Genomic DNA, 20,729 nt, shown 5'->3' with positions numbered 1-20,729 from the left:
GCGGACTGCGACTGCGGCGCGCCGCCGGATTGGAGATGCGTTGTTGTGTTTTAGTCTTGTGAAAGTGAGTAATGTTAAACACCTCCTTTTGTATTTGCTCACATACAAACGTGTAAGGCATGTTGGGGTTAAGTCGACCCGTCGGTACTAATTTCACATGTTTGTTTTTTTTATAGCCATTTAAGCTAGCGCGACATAAAGGGTTGCAATGCTCGCTCGCAGATATGCAGGGGAAAACTTTTTACGCCTTTGCGTTACTCCTTAACGTTACCGGAAGTTCAGCAACTCCGTATGTCGTCACAGTTGACGTGGGGAGACCAGCGGGAGACCTCAAACACTTCTGGAGAAGCACTGGTTTCTGGTAGGTCAAGTATGAATTGTTTATTTTTTTATTCGCAGGTATTCCAGCACCCAGAGATTCATATAGATTTCTCGAATAATAAAGCCTGTCAAATCACGTGACTCCGTCTGAAGTCACACTTTCCTATTAAGTCTATGAACAATCTGGTATGTAGAAAACGTATTGTAAATATAAATGCATTTCTGTGTCACTGGAACATCTCAAAGTTAAAAAGGAGGATTTTGTGTGTGTGTGTGTATAGCCCCCCTCTCCCTCACACCCAGGCCCACCAGTTTGACCTGAGCATTGACCAGCAGCTGAACCTGGCCTATGTGGGCTCCGTCCCCCATGGAGGGATCCAGCAGGTCAGGATACACTGGATGCTGGAGCTGGTCACTGCGCAGTAAGTGAACTAGCAAGCGGCCGTTCTTGTCTTGTGAACGCAAACATGCCACTTTGTGTAATTTTGTCTAGTTTGAAGACAACATAGATTATGATTATCAGTTGAATGAGTTGTTCCTTGGGATAAATTTACAGCTGTCTGATTTCGTTATTGTAGAGACGTTGGAGGACGACCCCAGTACAACTTCACTAAACTGGACCAGCTGATAGAGCTCTTGTGGATTAATGGACTCCGACCAGGTATTGCACCACAACCCCCGGCTGGAAATCACACACACACATCATATTTAAAGTCATCTTCTTCCCAAATAAATCGCATTTCTACCTGGTTCAAGGTCAGTGCTGTACTGGATGAAATCTTAATTTTCTGTGAATATTATCGCGGCACCGTTGCCCCAAATGATTTCAATAAGAATCCAAGGCAGAGTTCTTTCAATAGCCTATTCCAAACTACATGTAAACCGTAAGGGTAACATTTGAGGTATGAAAAAAAAAAAAAAAAACACCTGTTGGTCAATGTGACTTTACTGATCTCTGTTAAATATCTGAACTGTAATTAATTCCCACACTTTTGGTTTTCAGGTTTTGAACTGATGGGCAGTGTCTCTAACTACTTCACTGACTTTGAGGACAAATCACAAGTGGTCGAGTGGAGAAACCTGGTTTATCTCATAGCCAAGAGGTACATTGGTGAGTGAGGGCCATTGTCTTATCATTATTGTATCGTATGTGGGTTTCTTTTGCACTCCATGCCATTTAATCATGATCAATAAGAGCCTGAACCTGAAAACATACATGAGTTGTAATTGCAGCGGCTGAAACTGGTTGAATGAAAATTGTATAAAAATGATTCTTGCCAGGCAAGATTTATATTTATGTATCTTTTGTGTGGATCTTATTGTTGTGAGGCATCATTTATATGACACAGTGAATTATAATCCATTTTTGGGTCATTTTAGCCATGGCTTTTTACACAAATAGGGTTATCCCTACCAGGACCATTCAGGAAGTGTACCGCCCCGACAGAAACATTCATTAAACTTATGAGCAAATTATTCTCGTGTAGTTTAACTTAACCCATACCGATAAGTAGTCTAAAATTTTTACTTTAAAACTTCATCTGCACTGTATGACCCTGCTCCTGCATAATGTGATTTCTCTCATGGATGTTTATGTGTTCATTGTTGATCCTAAATTACAGACAAGTATGGCCTGGGAAATGTTTCTCAGTGGAACTTTGAAACATGGAATGAGCCGAACAACCACGACTTTGACAATGTCACCGTGTCAATTCAAGGTAAACCTATAATGTGATGTCAGTTATTCTTTAAGTGGAGATTTGTTCTCATTTTCTCCCACTGATATGATATTACTTGTGCTTATATTACTACTTATTCTAAATGTGTGCTTATTTGAAACCTACACCTGAATAGATCATCCCGAATGAATACATCAAAGTAATCATAGTTTGGTTTTAGCATGCAATGATGGTCTAATAGCTGTTTTAATCACTTTTTCCACCTAAAAATACTAAACTTGTGGAATTATTTTGGATTTTTTTTGTTACTAAAATGCTCACATTTCACAGATTGAGTATCTCCAGAGAATACTGTTATTGAACAACCCAAGACCCGCAATGCTGTGCCCTTTTCTTTAAGGGTTTCTGAACTACTATGATGCCTGTTCGGAGGGTCTGCGCGCCGCCAGCAGTCTCCTGAGGTTTGGGGGTCCAGGAGACTCCTGTCATTCTCCCCCACACTCACCGTACTGCTGGGCCATGCTGCAGCACTGCTACAACGGCACCAACTACTTCACTGGAGAGACGGGGGTCAGGATCGACTACATCGCCCTGCACAAGAAGGTGGACTTTTCCGGACTCAAAGCAGCAAGAGTTTCAGATTTGTGCCCGTCAAACGAGTGCTTGGTAGAGCGTCTTCCCGCAGCTGCCCGGGTTCAGTTCCGACCCGGGCCCTTTGCTGCATGTCATCCTCTTTCTCTCTCCAATATTTCCTGCCACTCTCCAAGCTATCACTATCACTTAAAGGCAGAAAAATGACCAAAACTGACTGATGTAAAACTATATTTATGAATGCATTCTTTAGTTTAATTAACTGTAAAACTGATGCAGTCAGAATCCCTTTTTTAAGAAGCGGACTTTCTGTCCCTGTCCCTTAGGGGGGAGGCTACTCCTTGCCCATCCTCCAGCAGGAGATCCAGACAGTGGGGGAGATCCAGGAGCGTTTCCCCCGCTTCCGTAGCCTCCCTGTTTACAATGACGAGGCTGATCCACTGGTGGGCTGGTCCAGGCCGCAGGACTGGAGGGCCGATGTGACCTATGCTGCAATGGTGGTGAAGGTGAGGTGAACGTTTGTATTAAAATGTGGCGCAAGTAATGTATTTATATGGGAAGATGTCGACTCGCACAGTTACTTATTTGCATTCATTATAAGTGGATGAGGGACCATCTGGAAGTCTTTTATGTTAGGTTTTCTGAATGAGTGACTGAGGTTTTCTTTATTGACTGAAGCTAATTGCACAATTTTCCAATGGCTGTTATTAACTATTAAGTGTTTGTCAACTTAAATGAACCTGTGTTTCACCCTGGCTTTTATTCCGCACAGGGCGGAAAACACAAATGAGACCCAGTGAGACTTCAATCTTGTTAAAAGGTTGTTTGTCATTGCTATAAATAGGCCATCAAGAGAATCGATTCAGCATGTCAGCATAGCACCACTGGGGATTTTTATATATAGATTTGTTAGAAGTATTTAAGACTTGTTTTTAGAAATACAGGTCATACAGGAGGCATTCAAAGTGTCTCCAGTTTGTTATTAGCGGTATGTGAGCTAAAAGATGGACATATCATACCTAATGAAAGGCTTCTCAGTGTAGTCACTTTGCACACCAAACCCAGGCAGGTTTAGGTTTTCATTCGACCAGTTAAATTACACTTAACCAACCCTCTGGCTCGCTCCCTCCAACAGGTAATAAAGCAGCACCAGGATCTGCTGCTGGCAGACCTGAGCAGCAGCATCAACTACACCCTGCTGAGCAACGACAACGCCTTCCTCAGCTACCACCCACACCCCTTCACCCAGCGCACGCTGACCGCCCGCTTCCAGGTCAACAACACGCAGCCACCTCACGTGCAGCTCATCAGGAAGCCGGTCCTCTCTGTCATGGGCCTGCTGGCTTTGCTAGGTGATGATCCCCTGGGTTTTATGTTTGCCTCAGTATGATTGAGTTAGGATATATTTGATTCGTATATGTGCGTTTGTGTACAAGGTGGGGTTTCATCTTCCCCAGTCCTATTTTAACGGCCCTGTTGCCTCTCCCATGTGTGCGATTCCACTTTAAGGAGAGACCCAAGTCCTGGCTCAAGTTTTGAACTCGGCAGGAACCAGCGACAGCACGGTGGGAGTTCTCGCCAGCAGGCACAAGCCCGTAATCCTGGGCGGCTCAGACGGCTGGCAGGCAGCAGCGCTGGTCTACAACAGTGACGACAACAGCACTTCCACCAACACTGACGATGTCACCGTCTTACTGAAAGGACTGGCTGCGCAAAAGGGTACAAAAGACGTTCAACAAAATACTGTCGGATCCCTCCTGTCGGGTTTAGTGTTATTTTAGATTAAAAGGAAAATGTCACCAGGTCCATCAGGCCTTTCTAATTTTGCAAGTGAGCGGTTTGTGTCAGTCCTGCCTGTTTGTTGTCTGTTTGCTGTGCAGGCCTTGTGTATGTCACGTATTACATTGACAACAATGTGACCAACCCCTTCCAGCTGTGGCAGAGCATGGGCAGCCCCGACTACCCCACAGCAGAACAGTTTAGACGCCTCAGGAATGTGCAGGTAAAGGGGAGGGCTGAATGATGTTAGAAGAATGAACATCATGATATTTTTGTTTTTTTGCAATGTACATTTTTTTTTTTCATTTGTAGACAGTAATTTCACAATATGTGAAGTATGTGAAGCTTTTTTTTTGCTTCTGTAATTTCATTTGGAATTAGAAGAAGTACCTGTTTATGCTGCACATCCTTTTCTTAAAACACAGAAATACTATTATTATTATTATTATTATTATTATTATTATTTTAGATTAACGCTCCTGTATATCTATCTATCTTGCACACTGTTTTGTTGTATTCATGTATGAAGATCCTCTTCACTGCAGCTTTAATTGATATGTTGAATTCCATTTGCTGTCGACATGGAGACGGGGCTAATTCCCTCTCTGTAAAGCGCTTTGAGACGTGCTTTGACCCCGCTGACGATGTGTCATTGTGTCAGGACTCTCGTGTTGACGGGCCCTGGGAAGTTCCCGCAGGGGACACCCTGACTCTGAAAGCCCAGCTGTCCGTGCCCTCTGTCCTCCTCGTCCATGTTTGTGCGCAGCCCAAAGCCGTGCCAGACCAGGTCAGTACTGACACACGCCCACGATGTTGAGTTGAATCTGACCTTGGGCCATCTGTGTCTGTGCAAGTAAGAGTTTCTCCGCTTGCTGAAATTTCCAAAGTGAAAGCGATTGCTGACTGACGTGCGAAGACGGTATGTCCTGAATGTGACTCGACGCCTGTGCTGCGATGCACGTTCCAAAATAGGTGATCATGAGCTCTCGACTGTGTTTGATTTTCGATTAGGTCAATGGATTACGCTTCATCAGGATCACCAAAGGCCAAGTCCTGATTGTCTGGTCAGACCACTGTGTCGATTCCAAGTAGGTGCACATTGTTGTTTCTTGATTTTTGCGTTCGTCACTTCAGGAAAATTGTAAAAGGAGGGGGAAAACAGTCTTTAATCTCTGTATGACTGCACTGAAATGTAGTGAATATGTAATGTGCATGGACCAAGAACAAGAGAGCCCTCATTCATGCATTTTAATTTCTCTGTGTTTGCAGATGCATCAAGACATTTGAAGCAGAACTCTCCACAGACCACAAGGAATTCAGCAGAATTAATACTCGAGACACCATTTTCACCTCTTATGTTTATTCACCTAGTAAGTATCCCCAGTTGTCTCTATTAAGCGATGGCTATGAGCAACAAAACTGGCTTTTCTTCACCTTACCCAAGCTATATTTTGGCATTGTGACATCCAGCCAGAGAAATGACGCCATATATACCCACGTTGTGTTCTGCAGTGGACCAGGAGGTTGGCGGTCTGTACAGAGTTCGAGCTGTGGACTACTGGGGCAGACCTGGTCCGTACTCGCTGCCGGAGAGGTATTCGGAGGAGCACTAGACCTTGGTTTTTGAATTGTTCTGTACAATGTAAATACATTTTATAGAGATCACTGTTTTGATTATATCTGTTAATACAGCACGGTAATACAGGCGTCACATGTTTTGAGTACAGTAATGGTTGTAATTTCCAAGACTTGACCGTTTGACCACTTTGAGAATATTATACAAAAGTGACTGAATACAATAATCATCAGCCAACATTACCAGCTCAAATACACTGGTTTCTGAAGCTGTTGTAGATTTATTGGCTGGTGGAGATAAAGGGATTGAACGTGATAAACTCTACTGACAGCATCAAGCACACAGTAACATGTTATTGTAAACGAAATAAATGGCATGGCTGGCAATGTTCTATATTCCTGTAATTGTAAGCAAATCCCATGAAAAGACCAAAACCAACCAAGCATTAGTCGGTTGGTCTCTTCATACTCTCCAGCTTTTCCGCGCTGCCTGTGGCACTCAGCCAGGAGCCCACTGGTTCCTACCGAAGACGTAAAACTGGTCACAAATATATAGATTGAATTGAGAAATTCCTAAAACAGCAGGGCACTGTAGTTGTTAGCAAGCGTTTCTCAAACAGAAGTAAATGGCACATCTGTTGGGGACTATTTGCAGCAGTGGATTAATAGCAGTAGAGCTCGTTTGAGTTAGATCAATTCATCGTTGACTTTGGTCTTTTCATGGGATTTGTCGACAATAAGAAAATATCAAATACCACCAGACTTATCCTTTTAATATACTTACACATGAATAGGCCATAATGTGTTATCGGTCTGAAAGGAGATGTAAAATACATAATGTCACTGGGAAATGAGATTAGTAATCAACTCATCACACTGTTAACAATCAGACAGACTGTCAGATTGATCTAGTGTTCGCGCACTAGAAAAGCTGGATCACCAAACAAAGTTTTTTACAGAGACGAGGACAACAGCAAGTTTCTTTACAAAATTTATTGTCACCAATACAGAACGATTCCGCAGTGCAACGTCACCCACCGGTGTGACAATACTGTTGTGCAGTTGGTTAAATCATCACATTCACTTCACTAGTCATAGTTTTTTTTTTGTGGCTCTGAAATATATTTTCATCATTAATGAATTCATGAATTTAATCTTTTCATGGGGCGTCGAAATGGATTCATCCAAGGCTGTAATTCTCTCCTGTGACGTTGGAACGTAGCAAATCGTAAGCTTTATCAGGATGATTCTCCTATTTGCGTCTTTGGGGAGAGAGAGCTCCGTCTTCGTTTTTGGGGGGGCAGGACGATCGAATCCAGTGCGATGAAGGGCTGCTGAGGAAGAGTTTAGCAAGCTCCTGTTAACAAGAGAGAGAGAGGTTAAATGACAACACCGGGCTTGAAACATTTACTCTGAAAATACAGAATAAAGTTTGTTAAAATTCATAGTTAAGAATCATCTTTGTTTACTCTTAATGTTATAAATGTTTCCTTGAAGGAGTTTTTGGCGTCAGAGCATCAAAGCAAGGCACATGGCGTGTTAAGTCTTTCACATTCAACTTCAATAGACAAGAGTACCCACCGGACTGCAGCACAGGCTGGAACTCTCCGGCCATGCAGATCTCCTCCTGTTTTTGGCGGACGACTCTCTGCATGGCGGGGGGGAGGCCACGGGGGTTGCGGGAGAAGACCAGGGAGTAGCCGTCCTCGCAGCTTCCGTCGTCCTTCAGGGTGCGGCAGGCGTAGGTGATGGCGTAGTTGTCATAGTCCGTGTCAATGACCCAGTAGTTGTCACCTGGAGGAGCCGAGTGCAAGAGGTTAGACCGGGTTGTGTGAGACAAAGGCCGAGAGAGAGAGAGCAGCTGAAGAGGCTTACCTCCGCTGGACAGGTAGCTGGCCAGTCCCTGGTAGTTCATGAACATCTTGCCGGGGTTGCTGGGGTCGGGCACTGAGTACTGAGCAGCCATGTCGGCGCACACTACCCAGAACCTGGATGTTGAGAAGAGGGAAAATAAATGTCACGCAGTGCGAGCAGGATCAGGGAAAAGTTTATTGCATTCAGACTGCTACTGAGATAGATTTCTGAAGATGACGAACACCCACCCAAAGAGAGTGACTCTGCCCCTGGAGGAGGCGACCATGGCACCATCGTCTCCAACAGTGTACTCGGCGGATATGTTGTCCTGCAGGAACAAACCCTCGGGGTCTTTCTTCTGCAGAGCGTACCACTTTCCTCCATACTGTGAATGAGATGAATATAGAGATTGTATGCTGACGGCCATCATTCTGTTCTTGTTAGATGTGCTTTCCTACTAGCTGCCCTGGACTAATATAGTGTTCCTGTAAGTGGTACCAGGCTAATTCGAGTTACAGTAACTTGATCAAAAACACAAAGAAATCTTGAGGTTAATATTAGTCGTTGACTACATTTCAGAATACGTCAGTTGCGAGTTCTTCAATCCTTCTGTTTATGGACATATTTCCGTACTCACTCTTTTGGGGTCAAAGTCCTCTTTGACCGTGAAGCTGTCCACCACGCAGGAGGCAAGGCTCTGCTCCACGCAGGCCAGGAACAAGATCACCACGGCAAAGATTTGGGAATCCATTCTAGGCAACAACAAAAGAATGTTAATTTGCGTGATAGTGTGTGATTTTGTCTTTATGCTACTTAAGAGCACTATTCTAAAATTCTATCAATCCGTAACAATGAAATGCTGCAGTCATCAGCACAGTTTGACTTTTCTTCCGTTGGTGAGACACTTCCCTCATGCAACTCCATATTTAGTTGGTAAAGAGATCAGCTGGGGCCCCACGAAGCAGCATCTTCTTACCTTTTAGTGTAGAATGAAGCCTGCAGGAAGTTTCCAGTGCAGTGTTTGTTTGCAGTGTCTGAGATGTGGCAAGAAGACGGCACCTGAGCCTTTTTATACCCGACGCACAGACAAGCCCGCTGATTATTTTCACTTCTTGAACCTAAATGCAGGGTTTAAATCTACCGCTAATCCAGTTAACGAAATCCCCCGCTGTAAGCTGATGAACCATCGCATTCAGCTGCGCGTAGCCTTTATGTAATTGTTTGCAGGGCTCCATAATGGGATGCATAACAGGCAGATGGCCCCCCGGGGCAAAAGAGGCGGCCTGAGCCTCAAGTCACACGTCCGTGGCGGAGGTGTTTACATGAGCATGCAAGTGTATTTTAGGCCCTAAGGTTCCTCCAAGGGAACCATGTGCAGATATAAAGATTTGTAGAGTCACACCTGCTGAGAAAGTGATTTGATACAGTGTGATACCAAAATAATAATAATTTTGTGTATCTGTGAAACCAGCCAGAGTGACACAGTGCACTTTCAGTATATAGGGTTTTCTTGCTCGTCACTGCAGACATCCAACTTTTTTTTTTAATTTGGATGTAAAACATGAATAGAACCACAAATTTCTAAGTCCTCAAAATGAATTTCCCTTTCAGATATGCAGTGCTTTGTATGAGGCCTTAAGGAGGGAGGATGTGAAAAGGAAGAAAACTTTACAATTGCATACATTGCATCTATGTAGCACCACAGTGCCTCATTTATTATATGGTATGTATTTTACAGCAGCTCCTGCTATTCGCATATTGCGATTTTTCGATAATATTTCAATTGCACAGCCCTATTATAAAATAGTCTGGAGACAAAAGAGAGTGGAGAATAGCGCCAAGTAATGCATGTTATGTCAGCAGAGGCTCAGCCGTTCCCGTCTGTTCGGTCCGCTCGCTTGGTTAAGTAACAAACTGTCATCTTGTCTGTAAACGCTGCCAGAGCTTCATCATGTAATCCCTGGCACAAAAAAAAAAATAGAGTCGCACAGGAAGCAGCTGAGGTGCGTTTAAAGGAAGTTTACACCACTTGTGCACCAGCAGTGCACGCTTAATGCCAAAGTGTAACAACACCCCCCCACACACTTCACAGACCAGGTGTTTCCATTTCGATTCCTTTTGTATCTTGTCATTATTTTTCATTTCTTACTCTTATTCTTACTTAAGTGGTTTAAATCCCATCATCTGTTTTGCAGTGAAAAAAAAGAAAAATGCTCACACCAGACAGATCACTGTAATCCCGGTCATCCATTTGCCACCCTCATGTTCCCACCAGTCCTGAGGAGGTATTTTGGTTAACTACAGTAGGTGAGAGCTAAGTAAAGACGAGCATGCCGGTAAGTCCGGTTGTATTTTTAGTAGGCCCTGGCATTGTTGTTTTTCTAATAATAACCTGTCCAGAGGATATTAGGTAAGGCCTCTGTGCTTTGACATCCTGGGCTGTTCATGTCAACAGTATTAACTCTGCATCTCTAATCTGAAAACAAAAGCTTGGTTTAAATGATCTTGTTTAGCTGGAGGTGAGCTAAGGTTGGACACGTCTGGACTTGGGCCAAGTCCAGGTCCCCAACTGCAGGATGTGAGCCGGGGCCAGATGTGTAACAAGAGGACACGGATCACCAGAGACAGATGTAAGAATACACAAATTCCTATGTATTATACACTTTAAAGACCCCTGTTTTCTTTCCTCTCTGCACCATCTCCATAGGATGTGAGGGTTCAGTCGGTCCTCAGTAATGGTTGTTGGTAGCATCTGGGCAACAGGACTGTGAGCAACACATGACCCAGAAGGGACTGCAGGGAGACGTTTCATTTTCCCCAATAATTCTGTTAAGTCAGGACTTTCCACAGAGACTCCAGATCACCAGATTTCCTTAGAAAATTGTATCAAACTAATCAGCAGGTGGAAATCATTCGTATCAACAAGTTTGGAAACCTACTCAAGAGCTGAAAAGATCAACTGTTTTGACGATCAATTTACCGTTCAGTTCATTTTGAAGCAACATGTTCATGTCCTCGTTCAAACTTTTGATGAGAATTCGCTGCTTCTCTTCTTTGCCTTTTGTGAACTGTATGAGTATCTTTGGGATTTGGGACTGTTCATCAGACAAAGCACACAATTTGCCGACATTAACTTGGGCTCTAGCAAATTGTGATGGGAACTTTCTCTATTTTCTGACATTTTATTGACCATATGATTAATCTAAAAAATAAAAAGGCAAGGTATTGTTTCAGCACTTATCAATCTAAAACTGAAAATTTAATTTCACAGCAAATATAAAAATGTGAAATGATACAACTGAAGTCTTTCACCTCTATTAAATTTGTATTTACTAACTCATTTTCCAGAGGCTCACACAGCTACGGTAGGAACTCAACAGGGTGAGTACAATTAATGACACATTTTCCATTTAGCATTAAATGATAAACTTTGGAAATGGTTCTTATGTCACTATGTCTTTTAATAAGATCAACACAATAAGCCCCCATCATGGTTCTACTGCAGAGTTTTCATATGATTAAAAAGGACAAAATAATCAAAGTAGATGGATACTGCAAATGGGATCCAGTGATCAAAAAAGTCACTGTTGGCAAATAGGAAGCAACTGAACATGATCCAACAGCAACAGATCAAAAAAACTTAATGTGAACAAAATGAAACATGAAAATTATCATTTTAATACATGACCTGTCATACCTGGGCTGTAACAGTGGCTGAAGGAGAACACGGACTATAAATAAACGGTCACATGCTGGTAGACAAAGACAAGACTACAGTGATCACGTACTTCTGTATTTATGACAATTGCTTCATTACAAACATGAACTTAATAACTTAGGAGTGCGGCTGTATTTTTGCAGTATTACAATGCTGAGTTCGATTGCCTGATTTCTTATTGTGTAACTAACATTAAAATCACTGTGTGGTCCAGAGAGGTGTTGTATTATTCAGGGCAACAGTGAACACGTCCACAACACGGGGTGTTTGACAGGTTGTGACACGACATCGCCATCGTTGCTCCAGAAAAAGGAGGGAGAGGTTGGGAATTGCACATGGACATGCTCACACAGCACAGCAGCTTTACTTCAGAATGGTATCTTCATTTGCTGTAAGGAGAGAGTGAAATGAGTGGGATCAGTACATTGCAAATGTGTTTTACAATTATTAGTTGAGGAATAACATGCTTTACATTGAATGCCACGCTCTCACTCTTTTGTGCAGAGCAAAGAGCAATGTAACACAAACTGCATTATGTTGTACACGGTGGTGTTGCTATTAATGCGTCCACTCCCTGTAAACTATGGAGCCATACGGATATATGCACGTGCAAACTGGAGGTAGAATATTTGACACGCTACCTTCTGCTAGCTGCTTGGCAATGCGCTCCTGCTCCTCGCGAACCTTCTTCTCCTCCTCCTCGATCCTTCTCTCCTCAGCTGCAATAGGCTTCAGGTGATCTGAGCAAATTAAGGGGTTTATTTACAACAACAAAAAAGCAACATTCATTTTGGAAAAAAAAAAACCCACCACTCAATATTGACTAGATTTCAGTGTTTCAAAATGACAGATCAAAATATGGGTGTATACACACACCAACAAGTGCCTCCTTACATACGATGATGCAGGAACTGAAATCTGTCAGCTTTAACCTTTTTATGACCTTTAATCCAGTCACTGGGGTTTGTCATCTAAATGACGTTCAATGTTTTACTTTTTTGTCAGAGGATCAAGTTTTAAACATGTGTAGAGTGTGTTTTTTCTCCCCTATGCAGTTATATTCAGTGTATTACCGTGAGTTTATCTCAGAGCACGGGTCGAGTAAAATACACTGTGCATGATGTCTAATAAGAACAACTCACCATATCTCTTTTTGCCGTAGATGATCCCAGCAATCAAAGCTGAATACCTTGCGGTCTGCAAAGGAGAAAACAGTGCAAGTTAACGCCAGCAGTGCAGTCCCTACAAAGTCTGCAGGTTCTCAATCATACAGAATATCTAGGAGTGTTAAGGCAAATATAACTGGACTTGCCCTTTACGTCTTAAAGATGTTTTGCCACTCGCTCCGAGGCTTCATCGGTTCTACATCAATAGAACTGACTAAGACAGAATACCCAGTGGCCTTTGATTTAAGTTTTAGATATCCTTACTTTGTATCGTTTCCCACAATATCGAGACCCCCACTGAACTCTGTGTAGTGCTGCAAGAATTTATTGAGGCCTTGGTCATGGGCACAAACTGTACATCTAACTGAGTTGAATTGAATGACTTTTTAGTTTTTAGTCAGACCCCTTTAGTTCGGCAAAAACAGAATCCACCGAGAAGCATTCATTTAATTAAAATATATATTTTAAACAGCCTGTGCATCTGTTGTTTACTGTCCGTCACCACCGAAAATGAGCAGCAGTGGGCGACAACGAGGGCGACGAATTGATTCTAAAAATGAGATATACCTAAATTCAATCCTTCACTATAAGTACACTTTTTTGTTGTTGTAATATATAGGGTGTGATATTATTTATAAAATGCTTTCTACTGGATTAATGTCAACTATACTCAAGGACATTTCTATTTATAACAACGAGTTAGCGCTACGTCGTTTCAATGGAGACAGCTCCTAAGTGCGATTATCTGTACTATTAGCAACGTCAAGGGTGGTGTTCCGATGACTGCTTGAGGGACGCACGTACACAATGACATTGCACAAATGCATTGTAAATACCTAATTCGGCACAACTGTCATTACTCACTTGGCCTTGGTTTGAGTACAACATTTAGTAACGTCGCAAAGTTAACTAGTTGTTAGCTAGCATGCTTCCTAGCTAGCGGTTAGCAGCGTTGCTCCGAGTAGCTAGCAAACTGAAATACGATTGCAAGGGGCATTTTGCAGTGAAACACGAGTAACCTTGTTTTCACAATATGTTACTGCAACACAAACCTTAATCAAAGGCGACACCGCGACGGGAGGAGCCATAGTTTTACAGCAGGCTAGCGGCAGAGGTCACTTCACCACCGCCGAAGAGACTGTAGGAGGAGACACTTCTTCTGTGAGGGTTTACTGCAGTTTATAAGCTCATTGATGAACTACTGCCATCTGCTGGACTTAAACTTAAACTGTCCTATATATATATATATATATATATAGATGTGTTATAGAAGTGTTTTTCTCATTTTAACTGTAAGAAAACAGCCACAATAATATCTCTCTTTTTGCTACAAATCATCTTCCTATATCTAATGACATATTTGTAAATATGTTATATATACAGTCATGGAAAAAATTATTAGACCACCCTTGTTTTCTTCAATTTCTTGTTCATTTTAATGCCTGGTACCACTAAAGGTACATTTGTTTGGACAAATATAATGATAACAACAAAAATAGCTCATAAGAGTTTAATTTAAGAGCTGATATCTAGCCATTTTCTATGGTTTTCTTGATAATAACCAAAATCACTTAAGTTCTTACATCAATAGCTATGGCATTGTACTGCCAAAAACAATGCTTTTAGGCATTCCATGTTTTCTTTTCTGTCTGTTTTAGTCACATGATACACACAGGAGTTAGTACTTGATTGCATAACCATTGTTTTTGATGACTGCAGCCATGCGTCTTGGCATGCTCTCCACCAGCTTCTGACATTGTTCTGCTGTCACAGCAGCCCATTCCTGTTGCACAAATTCAAACAAATTTGCTTTGTTTTTGGGCTTGTGGTTCTCCATTTTGAGTTTGATGATTTTCCACAGCTTTTCCATTGGATTTAGATCTGGTGATTGAGCAGGCCAAGGCATGGTTCGAATGTTCTGGTTCTCCATCCAGGCTTTAACTGACCTTGCTGTGTGGCAAGGGGCATTGTCTTGTTGGAAAATCCAGTCATTCGAGGCAGGAAAGAGTTTTCCAGCTGATGGAAGAAGACTGTTTTCAAGAGTAGCCCTGTACATGACCTGGTTCACTGCCCTTCACACAATTGCATTTGCCCTGTTCCACCCATACTGAAACAACCCCAGATCATCACTGATCCACCCCCATGTTTTACTGTAGGGGCAAGACAGTCTGGTTTATAGGCTTCTCCAGGCTTCCTCCTAACCAGTAAGTTGGCTGGAGTGGGCATCAACTCAAAATTGGATTCATCACTGAAGAGAACCTTAGCCCAATCATCAACAGTCCAATCCTTGTGATCTCTAGCAAAGAGTAACCGGGCCTTCCTCTGCCTTTCGTTGATGAAGGGCTTCTTCCGTTCCCTGTGTGACTTCAGACCAGCTTCAAGAAGTCGGTTTCGAACTGTCCTTGCCGAACAAGTCACATTTCTCGACAGTGCCCACTCATTGTTAAGGTCCCTGGAGGTCTGACGACGATTCCTGACACAGGAACGGATGAGTGCACGGTCATCTCGTGGGGTAGAAAGACGTTTCCTGCCTCGACCAGCTAGCAATTTGGTGGTACCATGTTCGGCTTGTTTTTTCTTGGTGTAATGAACGGCTGTCTTGGAGATCTTCAGTTTTTTGGCTACCTGTCTCTCACTCATGCCAATTTCCAGCAGTGCCAAGATGGCTGCCTTTGTGGCTTCACATAATTCTTTTGTTTTAGGCATTATGTGAGAGCTGACAACTTCTGAGTTGTGCTACGGCTTGAATGTAAGCAGGAAACCACTCCAGGCCTTTGCATGTGCAGTGCTGCTTATGACATGAAATGGCCTCTTATATACCCTGGGAATACAATTAAGCTTAAGCATGTCAAATAGGACATAAAGTATTATGTAATCAGCTGCATTTTTTGTCGTGTTCATTGTATTCTTCAGGTAATATACCTTTAGTGGTACCAGGCATTAAAATGAACAAGAAATTGAAGAAAACAAGGGTGGTCTAATAATTTTTTCCGTGACTGTATATATATAATAGCAAATAATATAGAAATATGAAATGAATATTTATGTTTTCTGAAAACATGGGCCCGCCTGACTCTCATCACTACAGTTATGTTTAGTCGTAGTTCTGTTACTATTAAAGCTGTTATTGCTATTATTAATCAGCTATTATGACAGCTGTAACTACTATTATCAGTCATATTTCCATTATTATTATAATTATAGCTGCTATTTCTACTGCTAGTGCTGCCATACATCTCTGCCTGTCTGTCTGTCTGTCTGTCTGTGTCTCTACGTCCATCTCTCTCTCTGTCTCTTTCTGTCTGTCTATCTGTCTCTCCCCCCCTCTCTCTCTCCCTCCCTCTCTATGTCCCTCTCTCTCTCAAACCCAACCGGTCAAAGCAGATGACCCCCCCTCACCTAGAGTCTGGTTCTGCTTGATGGTTTCTGCCTCTTAAAAGGGAGTTCTTCCTTGCCACTGTCTCCATAGTGCTTGCTCATGGTGGGACCTGATGGGTCTCTGTAATAACATTATAAAGAGTCGGTCTAGACCTGCTCTATTAAGTGTCATGAGATGACTTTTGTTGTGATTTGGCACTATATAAATAACATTGAATTGAATTGAATTGAAAGATACTTATATAGCGCTGTCTCTTTATTAATTGGGAGGTGGAGGGGAGACTTGGGGCATCTTCCATGATATCTATACATTCCTGATCCACTGGGGATCCACCTGATGAAACCAAAGTTGTAACAGACTGTTGTTCACCTCAGATTTTAGTTTATGTAGCTGAATGGAATGTAACCCAATATATCACCCTGGCAAAATCTTACCTTTACAAGGATTACCATCTTCAGTTTTTTTTTCAGCTGTCATTTTGGACACTGTAGTCTGTGTTGTTGATCTGTATTGCATCATATTGACAGATGTTCCTAATATTTTATTCTCCCTTTTTGACATGTATGGGGTTGGACAAAATATTGTAAGCACCAGTCAGCGCATGAGCAGCTCCGCGTTGCTGTTTTTAGGTCATCCAGAAGAGGTCAGTAGAGATGTACGCAGGTGAACAGATCTGTGTAGCCGGACTCTTAACGGGAAAATGTAATATTTAGTATCAGACTGCATCGCATTGCACGTAAATCATACTGCAAAATGTTGTAGGCGAAAGTATTGAACATTGCAAACACGTGAAAAGCAGCAACAGTGTTTGAAGGTTTAATACACTTTGCAAGCCCCTGTAGTGAGTACACTGATTTAATTTACATTGCAGGTGCAATTAGAAACAGACTAACATTTGTTGCTCAGATCTATGCTGATCCCTGGTTAAGCTGCCTCTGAAAAGTACATCTTCCAAAATCATGGGCGCATAGAGTTATGATGCAGATAAATGCCCTGACGGCTGCTATGGTGATAGTAAAAGCTTTTTCATTCATTGTCTAGCGCCCCCAACCGAACTAGCAAAGTTTGATCTCTTCACCCAAATGGTAAGATTTGACAATATTACACATTTTCACTGTGGGAATCTGATCCAGGAAGACTGCTTTAAAACATATTTAGTAAAAAAAAAAACAAAAAAAACAAAAACATACATTTTACAATTTTTAAGTTAAAAAGATTGGACAACAATATCAAATATTCCTTATATTTTTGTTCCAACTTCACTGAAGCCACATGGTAGTGAGAGAAATATTCACACCCAAGATGCCATATTTTTGCGGCTGCACCGTCACATCAAATGGAAATACTGTAAATGTGTTGTGCACCATTTTATGCATTAATGTACTGTTTAAAATTCTTCCTGACATATTTGATACGGTACATTTATAAATCTGTGAGATCTTCTGTTTGAAGAATGCTTGCACACATCATTTGAATTTGTAATCCTGGACTGGACCAGGGGGGTCTGGTTTGAAAAGTGTAAAGAATTGATATTGAAATGGAACCCTGTTTTGTGTAATTGGTCTATATGATAACATTGATATGATATTATGATACGAGGCTAAACTACCTGTGGATATTTCTTTCATTTTTGTATTTCTTTTTTAAAATCTGCCATACTGTATATATGGAGTGTTTCTTTTTTTATGCTTCTGACTATTTAGTAACAAAAATATGGTTATGTGTGTGTACGTGTATACAAAAGCAAATATTCCCCCTTGTTCTCACCATATGGTATGGCATATTTCCATATATATATATATAGAGAGATAACCACATAGATAATTCTTCCCAACCACAAAAGCTGCCAATTTACTGGAGCACAGGGCCAAATGTGCCACTACTGGGGATTGCCCCCCCTCCCCAGAGAAAGTCACATATGAAATCAGTGTGCGTTACAATGATTGTTTCCAAAGCAGTGGTTGATCTTTTTCACTGTCCTCTCGGAAAATCTCACCTTCCCTCGTTTCTTCAGGGAGGCTGTGTACTGATTGGACTTGAGTTTAGAGTAATAGTCTGAGAACTTGTTGAAGAGGATGGATATGGGCAGGCCGTTGAGGATGATTCCAAAAGAGATGCAGATGAAAGCAAAAAGACGACCCAGTATAGTCTCTGGGTAGACGTCTCCGTAGCCCACGGTGGAGATGCTGACCTGCAGGGGAGTGAGGAGAGAAGTCAGTGATGATGAAGAAACATGTCTACACAAACCTTACCAGCGGACAGGTTCAGCCAATGTCCTGTTTGGCAGATCTTTGCTGACCCATGTGGCCATTCTCTAATAAATTTGGGCATTTCAACAAGAGTTGCATTTTGCCTTTATTAGACAGCAAAGTAGATCAAGAAAATAATGTCTATAGGCTTCCCTATCGCCCACTTAGTGTTATGAATTGTTGGTAGTCCAAAGTAATGAAAATAAAAACACCCCGGTGGCCAAAATTGTTGTTAATCAGTATGTTCCTTGTCCATGTTCCCCTCTCCAGAAGGTTTTGTGGGAATCCATTCATAGTTTATTAGAGACACATTATCCTGCAGTAAAACTGACCTGGAACTGGGTGCTCCAATGACTCAAAGATGGCACACTTTTTCTGTTCATATTAACACAAAAGGAATCAGTGGCAGTGAGTAGTCCTCACAGTTCCCTTCACGATAACCATTACTATCACTCAGAGGATTATCATTTGCATCCCCTGGATTAGAAGTAAGATGCCACCACCCGCTCAAAGAGGGAGGGGAACGATCTGCTAACGGGTTTATTCATGGCAGCAGGCAGACTCGGTTAATCAAAGGTTTCGCGTTGACAGAACGAACCTTTGGTGACAAATAAAGACCTTAACTTCAATTCACCATGTAAAACTGACCAGGTGCCATGAATAAATCGGTAAATATACTACATAAATATACAACCTTTAGTCTGGATCTAACCATTGACCCACGCAAGTCACGCATACCAAAGCATGAGGTGACACGCCCTGCAGTAGAGCTGACCTTGTTGCGTTTGTAAGCCAGGCAGTGCTGGAGTGTAATCTAATAACATTACACAGTTCTGGGACTACGTCAGCATTAAAGTAAATCAAGGACAGGGCACTTCATTTTACTTACATAAATAGCTTCCTTAGGTTTGTTATTTGGGTAAATGATTAATTTAAGATCCCCAACTGTGTGCTTTCCATATTTCTTGTACTTTTTGTAAGGTTGCTGGGTATCTTCCCTCTACGTTGTTACTTTAGAGTTTTGTCCTCTTGGTCTTTTACACTATTTACACTCCATTTTTTTTTTTACAAAGATGTACTTACAGCTGCCCACCACCACGCATGAGGAATGCTGGTGAAGTTGGTTTGTGGCATGTCATGCTCCACAGTGTAAACCATGGCGGAGAAGCTGAAGATGCCCATGGCGATGAAGAGGAAGAGGCAGCCCACTTGCTGATAGCACTGACGCAGAGTGAAGCCAAACGCCCGCAGACCTGTGGAGTGTCGCGCCAGCTTCAAGATACGAAAGATTCGCATCAGTCTCATGATTCGCAACACCTGGCCCAGCTTTCCCACCTGCCCCACCGCCTGCATGTCAGCCTCGTGCTTCATGTAGTTCTCCTCGTTGTCAAAGAACTCCAGGACGGCCTGCACATACTGAGGCAGGATGGCGATCAGGTCCACGGTGTTGAGCACACTCCTGCTGAAGGATTTGAGGTCAGGAGTGGACACCAGACGGAGCAGGTACTCCATGGTGAAGAAGGCGATGCAGGTGGACTCCACGTATTCCCAGTATGTCTTACCACTGAGCTGACCTGTGGGAGTCCTGTATTGCATCTCCTCCACTGTGTTGAGAGTCATGGCCACCAGCGAGACCAGGACGAACAGGCTGGAGGCCACTGCCATCAGCTTGGCCTCGATGGACGAAAATGGCTTCTCCATCAAGTTCCAGATAGCTCTGCGCTTATGGCCCATGAACATGTCTTGAAAGAGCTCCTCATTCTCCTCGATCTCCACCTCTGCCTCCAGCTCCCTCTGGATCTTCAGCTGGTCGTTCAGCTCGTCCTGCCTCTCCTCGAAGGAGATGCGACAGCAGCGGTGGGTGTTCTTGATCCTCACGCCCCAATAGTTGATCTCCTCCAGGAAGTTGCGGGGACACAACTCATCCTTGATCCACAGCACACCAGTCCTGTAGAAGTTGAAGATGCTGTGGAAGACATCTGGGTCCCTGTCAAAGAAGTACTCATTGTTGGTCACAGTGAAGTCGTCGCATAGGTCCAGCTTCATGTTGTGGTCCGTGTAGGTGGCCAGTCGTCCTATTCTGGTCTTGGGATACTTGGCAGCCGTCTTGTAGGCTATCTGGTAGGGCTTCCCCCCTACATTGATGTTGATCATGTAGTTCTTCTTGGAGGGTGAAATCTGCTTGGAGAAGCCATAAGGAGCACTGTCATCCTCTTCATCCTCATACTCTGCATAAATGTCGTAGATGTCCCGGCTCAGCTCCTGCATGGAGTTCCATGTCTTCACACAGCTTTCCTTGGCTAGTGGATAAGCAATCTCAGAAGGTCTTCGATTAATGTCTGAATCGGTGACTTTGTAGTTGGGGAAGAGACTCTGTCTCCTGTTCCACAAGTTGACCACCTTGCTGGTGCTCCCCAT

The 20,729-nt window shown here is 42.7% G+C and overlaps 4 protein-coding genes across 4 annotated transcripts; 1 reads left to right on the top strand and 3 right to left on the bottom strand.

Moving 5' to 3' along the window:
• Nucleotides 1–44: 44 nt before the first annotated feature.
• Nucleotides 45–6,332, top strand: idua (alpha-L-iduronidase). The gene is made up of 14 exons (XM_070904223.1): nucleotides 45–361; nucleotides 603–743; nucleotides 900–982; nucleotides 1,325–1,432; nucleotides 1,944–2,039; nucleotides 2,401–2,603; nucleotides 2,918–3,097; nucleotides 3,727–3,943; nucleotides 4,101–4,310; nucleotides 4,472–4,593; nucleotides 5,032–5,157; nucleotides 5,382–5,458; nucleotides 5,640–5,740; nucleotides 5,883–6,332. Exons 1-14 carry the CDS (start codon nucleotides 225–227, stop codon nucleotides 5,981–5,983), a joined length of 1,902 nt encoding a protein of 633 aa, XP_070760324.1. The 5' UTR covers nucleotides 45–224; the 3' UTR covers nucleotides 5,984–6,332.
• Nucleotides 6,333–7,197: 865 nt separating this feature from the next.
• LOC139283854 (purpurin-like) lies at nucleotides 7,198–8,571 on the bottom strand. The gene is made up of 5 exons (XM_070903899.1): nucleotides 8,437–8,571; nucleotides 8,048–8,184; nucleotides 7,821–7,933; nucleotides 7,498–7,739; nucleotides 7,198–7,302 (listed from the first exon to the last, which is right to left on the bottom strand). Exons 1-5 carry the CDS (start codon nucleotides 8,548–8,550, stop codon nucleotides 7,198–7,200), a joined length of 711 nt encoding a protein of 236 aa, XP_070760000.1. The 5' UTR covers nucleotides 8,551–8,571.
• A 2,668-nt stretch (nucleotides 8,572–11,239) lies between these two features.
• On the bottom strand, nucleotides 11,240–13,845 carry atp5meb (ATP synthase membrane subunit eb). The gene is made up of 4 exons (XM_070904531.1): nucleotides 13,736–13,845; nucleotides 12,660–12,714; nucleotides 12,159–12,257; nucleotides 11,240–11,906 (listed from the first exon to the last, which is right to left on the bottom strand). Exons 1-4 carry the CDS (start codon nucleotides 13,769–13,771, stop codon nucleotides 11,881–11,883), a joined length of 216 nt encoding a protein of 71 aa, XP_070760632.1. The 5' UTR covers nucleotides 13,772–13,845; the 3' UTR covers nucleotides 11,240–11,880.
• A 4,141-nt stretch (nucleotides 13,846–17,986) lies between these two features.
• Nucleotides 17,987–20,729, bottom strand: LOC139284589 (potassium voltage-gated channel subfamily V member 2-like). The gene is made up of 2 exons (XM_070904921.1): nucleotides 19,395–20,729; nucleotides 17,987–18,253 (listed from the first exon to the last, which is right to left on the bottom strand). Exons 1-2 carry the CDS (start codon nucleotides 20,727–20,729, stop codon nucleotides 17,987–17,989), a joined length of 1,602 nt encoding a protein of 533 aa, XP_070761022.1.

This window comes from Enoplosus armatus, chromosome 4, assembly GCF_043641665.1.
Source record: "Enoplosus armatus isolate fEnoArm2 chromosome 4, fEnoArm2.hap1, whole genome shotgun sequence".
NCBI lineage: Eukaryota > Metazoa > Chordata > Actinopteri > Centrarchiformes > Enoplosidae > Enoplosus > Enoplosus armatus.
Note: the sequence above shows the minus strand (reverse complement) of the source record. Positions and strands in the feature narration are given on the sequence as shown.